We start from the raw sequence: 9339 nt of genomic DNA, 5'->3' as shown, positions 1-9339 counted from the left end.
ATGGGGGGCTCCATAATCTTTTCAGTGCATAGGGCCTCTAAAGGTCTTAATCCGGCCCTGTTCACGGTCCTGTCAGCTTCATTCCACACTTGCCCCTCCTTCCCTCTGGCCAGCACCACGCACCCGCTTCCTTTCACCTCTGGCTTATCCCCTCTGAACTCAACCAACCGCCCAGTAGAAGTCCTGGGACACAACATGAAAATTGCTGCCATCACTCTGCTTATGCGTTTGACCTTTTTCTCCCACTGGTGTCGGTCTCGTCTACTCAGACTATATGCAGGGAGTGTCCGCGGCTCTGTGTCTGTGCAATGCCTAACACAGCGGGGCCCCCAGCACCTCCCTAACTTTATTAATAACAAAGTCTGAGACTAGCAGAACAAGCAGACACGTCACAGCCAACAAATCACATGCACTTAGCAAACATTTCCCCCCTCCACAACTTCCACTGCTCCCTACGCCCGACCTCCAGCCCGATCCTCCATTACTCACGTCGAAGGGCAAAACCTCCACGGTCGTATTGAACAGTTTGTCTTCTGGGTGTTCAATGTTGCCACTGCGGAAGAAGAATCTGTGTAACAGAGACCAAAGCTGTAAGACTCTGACTGGATTGGAGGGGGTGGGTGGGACCATCATCGCGTCTCCTGCCAGGAGGGATTGATCGAATGTCGGAACCAAGCAGGAGGCTTTATGCTCACGGAAAGCCACTTTCATGGAGATGGGGATACGGAGATGGCTCTTCTGCAAAAACAGCTAATTTTGGATTATTGTTTTATTGCGTCTACAAATGAAAGGTTCCCGCTGCATTTGGGAGAAAACATAAGCAGTCGTTATCCCTATGGGGGGATCTTAGTTAGTAAAGGAGTTCTGAGCAGGCTACATAAATGGAGCCCTGGACAATATTCCCTCTATCCATGTGCTGAATAAATTTTGTTGCCTGCGCTGAGGCTAATACCGTGCACCACCAGTAGAAACATGCAGCAGGCACGCTGCTCCTCAGCTGGGCGGTGTTTGAATCTCTCCCGGGTGGCTGCCCAAGTGCACAGCTTACAGGGAACACTGCTCCTGGAGAAAGGCTTTTTCATGACCCTCCTGAGGCAGGGCTATTGGAATCCACCCACCCTTCTCTCTGGCTCATGGAAGAGATGAGATGCCACCACCCCAGAGCAAAAGAAAACTGCTAGGCCTGTTGCCGTGATATCTGAATCTGGACCTGAACACGAGCCCTGTGAAGATGAAAAGTTCTTCCTCTCTTAGGAAAAAGAGGCCCCTCTAGACTGGGGTGGGCAAAAGGGCCTCCAAGCGGGTGGATCTGGCCCATGGAGGTCCTACTGCTCCCCTGCTCCAGGTCCTAATTGGCTTAGGGGCAGGGGAGTGCGGGAAGTCTCCTCCCACGCCAGGGCTACATCTACACTGGCATGATTTTCCGAAAACGCTTTTAACGGAAAAGTTTTCCGTTAAAAGCATTTTTGGAAAATCACGTCTAGATTGGCAGGATGCTTTTCCGCAAAAGCACTTTTTGCGGAAAAGTGTCCGTGGCCAATCTAGACGCGGTTTTCCGCAAAAAAGCCCCGATTGCCATTTTCACGATTGGGGCTTTTTTGCGGAAAACACTACTGTGCTGCCTACACTGGCCCTTTTGTGCAAAAGTCTTTCAGAAAAAGACTTCTGCCCAAACGGGAGCAGCATAGTATTTCTGGAAAAGCACTGACAATCTTACATGAGATCGTCAGTGCTTTTCCGGAAATTCAAGCAGCCAGTGTAGACAGCTGGCAAGTTTTTCCGCAAAAGCAGATGATTTTGCGGAAAAACTTGCCAGTCTAGACACAGCCCAGGGGTATGGGCACCCAGGAGAAATGTGGGGGGGCCAAGGCACTCCCTCACCCCCAGACCAATCATAGTCTGGGGGTGGGGACCCCGGAAGTATCTTGGCCCTGCCCTTTTCGCTTGATGCCCCGCCCCTTCTGAAGTGGCCCCGCCCGGCCAAAAATTATTGCCCACCCTTGCTCTAGCCCCTGGAGAGCCAGCACAGCTTACCCTCGTCTATACAAATAGGAGAGCAAAAACAGCACACACCAGCCTGGGGAGAGAGAGGCTCTGGGGTGGATATTTGCACATCACTACGGAAGTCTGAAGGGCGATGGAAGTGCTGAGAAGTGCTCCTGTTGTAGGCAAGGAGCAGCACAGGTATCACTACTGTTCTCAAAAAAGACAAAGGGTTCCTGCAACTACCGGGGTAGCGGAAGATTGAACAGGTTAATTGCGGGGATCTGAGGAGGGCAGGGGAGGAGAGACGAGCAATTCCTTACTCTGGGACATGCTTAGAGATGGCAGGACTCTTTCCCAGAAAAAAGAGTCAGCTCCTACTATTATCAAGAAGGAAGAAATCGGAGGCACTAACAACTCTCCCCAATTCAGTTCCAATCTGAGTCAAAAGACTCTCTGCCAGCCACACAGAACCGAGTATTGACTACAGCTCTTTCTATTGTCCTGCCGCTTTCCCCTGGCAGAAGTCAGAGCTAGGCAAAGCCAAGTCTAGAATCAGTGTTCGTTTCTGCCCTGCAGCGAGCGGGATGGGGTTCCTGCCTGGGCACAAGGGACCAGACCCCAGAGAGAAAAAAAAAATCAAGACATCTAACAGAAGGAATGAAGTGACAGAGGCATGCTTTTGCAAGGGGGAACAGGCAACAAGATAAATGCAAAGGAAAATAAAACCGACTTCTAGAAGCAGCCAGCATCACTTGGGATAAAAATCATGGTACTATGGGGACGGGAAAAAGGGGACCCAGATCTCAGGGCCCACCTCTGTACAGTCCCCTCCTCCCACTGCGCACACCCCAACACACTGACCTTTCGATGCGGAGGGGTTTAAAGAATCTGAATCGGATGAAGTCTCCTGCCATGGGGGTGAATGCCCAGAAGAAGTCCTCTCTCAGGTAGGCTTTCTCCAGGGTAAAGTGTTGGTAGGTTTTCAGGCTGGTGCTCACCTCTGCCGGAGGGTTGACGTGCTCTTTTCGCAGGGCCTGCTTGCCAAAGTCTTTGTCCTCAACGCAAACCGAGAGGGAGGTCTCACACAGGGCTTTCATTGAGTGAGAAATACACCCAATGTCCAGCCTTAGGGACACACAGATTCCAGGCTCCAACATCCCCATGCCAAAGCAGCAGTGCAGTATTTACAGACTGTGAGATGTAAGCTGGTTTGGAAAGGGCATGAGGAACAACAGCGCCCTTGGGGCATTTGGGGGAGTGGATCCCCCAGGAATACACAAAGGCACCATTATAGGCACTGTGGCAGCATATAGGAGCCTCCATAAGGGTATGTCTAGACTGCATCCCTCTGTCAGCAGAGGGATGCAGATTAGGCAGGTCGACATTGAAGCAGGGATTTAAATATCCCGCGCTTAATTTGCATATAAAGGGCCGTCATTTTTGCTGACTCGGCACGGTCAGCAAAAAGAGGCAGTCTAAGAGGGGAATCTGTCGAGAAAGAAAGCCTTTTTCGACAGATCCCTTATGCCTCCTGCAAGGAGGTTTACAGGATCTGTCGAAAAAGGCTTTCTTTCTCGACAGATCCCCCTCTAGACTGCCGCTGTTTGCCGACAAAGTGCTGACTCAGCAAAACGTGGTGGCCATTTTCATGCAAATTAGGCACCGGATATTTAAATCCCTGCTTCGTTTGCAACGTCAACCTGCCTAATCTGCATCCCTCTGCCGACAGAGGGATGCAGTCTAGACATACCCTAAGAGACCAGAGCCCCATGGTAGTAGGTTCCATATGGACATACACAACCCCAAAAACCTTACATAAGAACGGCCATACTGGGTCAGACCAACAGTCCATCTAGCCCAGTATCCTGTCTTCCAACAGTGGCCAATACCAGATGCCCCAGAGGAAGGGAACACAACAAGTAATCCTCGCATGATCCCTCCCCTGTCACCTATTTCCAGACAAGCCAAGGAAAGCCTTCGTTAATCTGGGTCAAATTCTGTGCCAGTAATTGAGTTATATCAAAGAATGATGGAGTTATATGGACTGGATTATACCATATATTTATATACAGTGATCTCTGTATCAGTTCCAGAGCCATACTTAATAAGGGCAAATCATGCTTCTCACACTTAACATATACACTTCATGAAAAAAAAATCAGCGCCACTACTTTCTAATTGATTTTGATAAAATTTAAATGCCCCCCTCCCATACAAATTTACACTCTCAAGAAGTGGGCCTTAATTTGCCTAAAAATAAAAACCAAGAATCAGATAAAACACCGCAGCCCGGACTGTGACATGACAGGAAGCTGTACTACAAGTTACAGTTCTGTGGTGATGCTCAAGATGGAAGGTTAAGTACCTCCAGCCTTTGGAAAAACATGAAAAACAGCTGTCATCCTCAACCTTGCTTTAAGTACATTGTGGCTCTGAAGCCCTGCGACAAACAGGATTAGGGAAACCTGGCTAGTGAATGTGTCCTAACTTCTTTATTTAGGGCTCCGGGCACTGCTTCGAGACCTGGTTTTCTGACTGATTTCCTTCCAACACATTTTAAAATCTTCATTATCTCTGGAAGTAAAAACATTCCTCTTCTGTTCAGTGCCTCTAAAATGCCCTGCCTAAAGAGTCAGAAAAGTCAAACTCAACTGAATCTATGAATTTGCATTACATCCCCCACCAAACATAGGGATGTAAGCGACAAGCTGACTACCTGATAAGCATCTTGGGTAGTCAAGTAGTGACTTGACCAGCTGCTCCCCCACCCCTTTGTTTACTATCAGACAGAGACAGTAAGGAGCAGGGGGTAGGGAGGGGGAGCAGGAGCTAGTGCTGAGGGGAGCCAGCTTAAAAGCCAGTTTCCCCACTGCACTGTCTCAGAGGGGTGGGGAACAGGAGCAGAAGAGGTGTAGCTAAGACCATGGACAAGCTGGGACAGCTGATTCCCGGCCCACTCCCAGTCCCCCCACTGCACCTCTGCCTTTTGTATGTATGAAGAGCCTGGCAGCCTGGCAGCTTTTAATATGTTTAAAAGGCAGAGCTGCAGCAGGGCTGGCTTCCGGCCCGGGAGCTAACCACGCTGCAGCTCTGCAGTTCTCCCCATTATCCACTAATCAAGTAGTCAATGGAATTTCCATCAATTACTCGATTAGCTGATTACACGCAATTTAACATCCCTCCCACAGCATTCACAAGCAGCATTTAGTTACAGATAGACTGCATGGCAACCAGCAGTCCAGTAATGAAGGGAAGAAAAGGAGAGAGCGGGGCAGCTTACTAAAGGCGTCTAAAAGATTCATCTAACATTTGCTGAACTTGAAGGTGAAAAAAACCAAAGGGGGAATAGAGACGTTGCCGCAAACAGACATCTGGCCATTAAGATACGAAACACCAAGCGTCACATCTGCTTTCCAAATGTGGCAAGTTGGCGTGTGCATGTGGATCCAGGGTGCACGAAGGACCCGACATCAGGGAGATCTTCAGGGATGGGGGAAGAAGGCAATGCCATGGGGTCAGATACGCACTTTCAATTTCTGTATCTTCCCAGCCAAGGAGGAGTGGGTTCCCACGTGCTGGAAGAGAGAGGGCTTGAAGCGGATCCTCAGGTTCGCCTTCTGCCGGTCACAATGTTTCTGAAACAAGAAAAGCCCGGTGAGAAACTCTAGCTTTTGCCTTTGTTGGCCAGCATGCCCGGATTGCCAGAAGTGGGGGAAAACAAAGGGCAGGGCACGGGGGAGAGAAGGGTGGGAAACACCCTTTAGTAGAGTGGCCTGTGATTCTGGCTTCGATTTGCAAGATAACGACTCTTGACTCCAAATTGCATCACCCCGTTTTTGACTTTTAGCTCATTAGGCAGCAGGATTTGGTGAGCTGGCCCAACCAGGAGCAATGGCACCGATGCGCTATTATTAATTCCAAGCTCCTACATTGCAAATTCTCCTCCTCGGCCAACACCACTGAATACATTTTACCATCTGCCTTATCAGTGCCCTTCTGCCTACATTTCCAGCTGTTACAAAGCAGGTCAGGCACTTTGGTTTTCCTGGAAATTCATTGCACTCCTCCCTTCTACAGTCCCTGGAGCTTCACCCATGGAAAAGCAGAGAGCTCAGCTGGTTTAGCTCTTCCTCCCAGACAACACTCCTCTCTCTTTGGGCAAACTGGGCACAAGCACCAGTAGGGCTGTCGATTACTCAGTTAACTCACATGATTAACTCTACAAAACTAATCGCAATTTTAAAAGATTAATTGCAGCTTTAATCACACTGTTCAATAGAATATCAATTCAAATTTATTTAATATTTTGGGATGGTTTTCTGCAGTTTCAAATATATTGATTTTAAAGCCAACACAATAGAAAGGGTATGATGCTCCCCTTACTTTATTACAAATATTTACACTGTAAAAATGATAAAAGAAATAGTATTTTTAATCTCACCTAATATAAGTACTGGAGTGAGATTTTTTATTGTGAAAGGACAACTTTCAAATGTAGACTTCTGGTTACATAATTGCACTCAAAACAATGCAAAACTTTAGCCCCGGTAAGTCCACTCAGTTCTGCTTCTTGTTCAGCCAATCGCTAAGACAAACAAGTTTGTTTACATTTACAAGAGATAACACTGCCCATTTCTTATTTACAGTATCACCTGAAAGTGAAAACAGGCATTTGCACCAGTAGGGTGCAAGCCCACGTTGCAAGGTATTTATATGCTAGATATGCTAAACTTTCGTATGCTCTTCCATGTTTCGGCCACCATTCTAGAGGACATGCTTCAATGCTGCTGCTGCTTGTTTTTTAAAAAAATAATGCATTAATTAAATTTGCGACTGAACTCCTTGGAGAAGGACTGTATGTCTTCTGCTCTGTTTTACCCACATTCTGCTATATATTTTATGGAATAGCAGTCTTGGATGGTGGCCTAGCATGTTTGTTTTAAGAACACGTTCACGGCAGATTTGACAAAACACAAAGGAAATGACTAGTGTGATATTTCAAAAGATACAGCACTCGACCCAAGGTTTAAAGAACCGAAAGTGCCTTAAAAAGAGCAACATGCTGATGCAGAAACTACAGAACCCAAACCATCAAAACCGAAAATCAGCTGTTTGTTGGTGGCGTCTGACTCAGATGATGAAAATGAACACACTCTGTACTGCTCTGGACCGTGGTTATCAAGCACAATAGGTTATCAGCATGGACATATATTCTTTGAAATGGTGGTTGAAGCACGAAGGGACATATGAATCTTTAGGACAATTGACACATAAATATCATATGACACCAGTTACAAATCTTACCTGATAGTCAGAATAGAAGCAGACAGCATTATCTCCTGCAAATGTGAACATACTGGTTTGTCTGAGCGACTGGCTGAACAAAAAGTATGACTAAGTGGATTTATAGGCTCTACAGTTTTACATATTTTGGTTTTGAATGCAGTTATTTTTGTACATAATTCTACATTTGTACGTTTACCTTTCATAATACAAAGATTCCACTATTAACCTGTATTAGGTGAATTAAAAATAGCATTGCTTCTGTTTTTTACAGTCTGAATATTTGTAATAAAAAAATAAAGTGAGCACTGTACACTTTGCGTTCTGTGTTGGAATTGAAATCAGTATATTTAAAAACGCAGAAGACACCCAAAAATATTTAAATGGAATTCTATCATGCGATTCATCATGATTATTTTTTTCTTAAAATCCCTGGCCAGTCCTAGTTTTTAGTTTGCTCGTTGCTTTCATTAGGCACACTGCATTGTATGATTCTTTGGCAAAGCCATCTGGCCTGATTTCAAACCACCCCAACAAGAGGAGACTGAAAGTTCGGACTCTTATCTGAACTAACGTTATCAGCTTAATTTTGCAGAGGAGAGTGAATGCAGAAAGGGACAGGAGAAAAACATTGTGAACATGGAGTAAAGAGGAAACCAGACAGAGAGAGAGAGACTGCGGAAGGGAGCAAAGGGGAGTCCTAGGGAAAAGACATTAGATCTCTATAGTCTGGTTTTCTGTAGTCTGGCAGCATCTGTTGTCTAGCATCCCCATGGGTGCTTGCAGGCTAGAGCGCTCATGGGGAAAAAGCTGGGCCCCTCGCTCAGCAACTCCTCCCCCATCCTCTGGAGAGCTGCAAATGGCTCATTTGCAGTGCTCATGCTCAGAGAGGATGAAGGAGGAGTGTGGATGGGGCGAGGGGGAGACACACAAGGGAACAGACAGAGTGGCCATGGTGCCCTGTGGGCAGCCTGGTGGCCAGGAACAGAGCCCAGCAGCCGTGGGACGTGGAGTGCTCCCACTGGGCTGCACTCCCGACGGCAGCCTCTTCCCCTGAGCGCTGCCCTCATCCCCACTTGGCCAATACTTGCCTCTCTGCTGGAGCAGAGCCCCATGGCCAGTGGCAGAAGAGGGACTGACACCGACCTCCCCTGGTCCAGCAGATTCCCTGGTTCTGAGGGTGCTGGACCAGGGCGTTACAACCTGTATAGTTATATCCTTTCCAGGACACCTATTGCAGTGCCTGGCTTGTGGGGATTTATCCCCAATATGCTGCACAGGAGTCTCGTTAGTTGGAAAATTAATTCAATTTTCCTTATCCGGAGGGGCGACAGGATGCAAATAAGTATTTAAGCACTGGTAAATATAAAGGGGGTTCAGTACAATTTGTGACCCCACTTTAGGGATGTTTGCAAAATATCAGACTCAGTGAGGGCTACGTACCCTTTACCATGGGCACGAAGACCTTAAAAAAGGGACAGGCTCAGCTGAATCCCGTCAGTAGTACTGAAGCCTTTCATGCTAAACAAGCCTTTGGACCCGCCCACGGGTACCGGTGTGGTTCTGCCAACTTCCAGAGATCAAAAAAGCATGAGTTGGACTCCCAGAAATCATGAGATTGGCTCTCAAATCATGAAATTTTAAGAAGAGATTATACTGCGCTTTTTAGCTCTGTCTCGATGACTGAATTCCCCTGCCCAGACCCAGGTGGGCATGTGTCGCTCGCTCTCCAGCACACAGAATCATAGAACACTAGGACTGGAAGGGACCTCAAGAGGTCATCAAGTCCAGTCCCCGCCCTCACAGCAGGACCAAGCCCCATCCAGATCAGTGTTTCTGAAAGTGTCCCTCAGAATCACTCTCAGAAACACATTAACTGGCCGCCCCGCTTTGTTTATTTACCGGCGCCTTGCGGCTCCCGTTGGCTCCATTTCGTCCTTTGCAGCTCCCCTTTCTGAGGGTGATTCCGCAGAACACTTTCCGAAACACTGATCTAGATCATCCCTGATAGATGTCTGTCTAACCTGCTCTTCAATATCTCCAGTGATGGAGATTTCACAACCTCCCAAG

General features: G+C 47.4%; 1 protein-coding gene across 4 annotated transcripts in view; it reads right to left on the bottom strand.

The window, feature by feature from the left end:
• Positions 1–9339, bottom strand: part of MGAT4B (alpha-1,3-mannosyl-glycoprotein 4-beta-N-acetylglucosaminyltransferase B) — a 116622-nt gene that overhangs the window by 5801 nt on the left and 101482 nt on the right. For 3 of the 4 annotated variants that reach the window (XM_025179019.3, XM_075900520.2, XM_075900521.2), the window contains exons 10-12: positions 5514–5621; positions 2848–3041; positions 490–568 (exon numbers count right to left, since the gene is read on the bottom strand). In XM_025179019.3, the coding sequence (XP_025034804.3) occupies positions 490–568; positions 2848–3041; positions 5514–5621 (381 nt within the window). The remainder of the gene's footprint in view (positions 1–489; positions 569–2847; positions 3042–5513; positions 5622–9339) is intronic. The other variant, XM_089769466.1, reaches the window with a different exon arrangement.

The sequence above is a fragment of the Pelodiscus sinensis genome, chromosome 16 (genome assembly GCF_052426305.1).
Source record: "Pelodiscus sinensis isolate ZL-2025 chromosome 16, ASM5242630v1, whole genome shotgun sequence".
Lineage (NCBI taxonomy): Eukaryota > Metazoa > Chordata > Testudines > Trionychidae > Pelodiscus > Pelodiscus sinensis.
The sequence above is the reverse complement of the archived record's forward strand: the minus strand, read 5'-3'. Positions and strand labels throughout refer to the sequence as shown.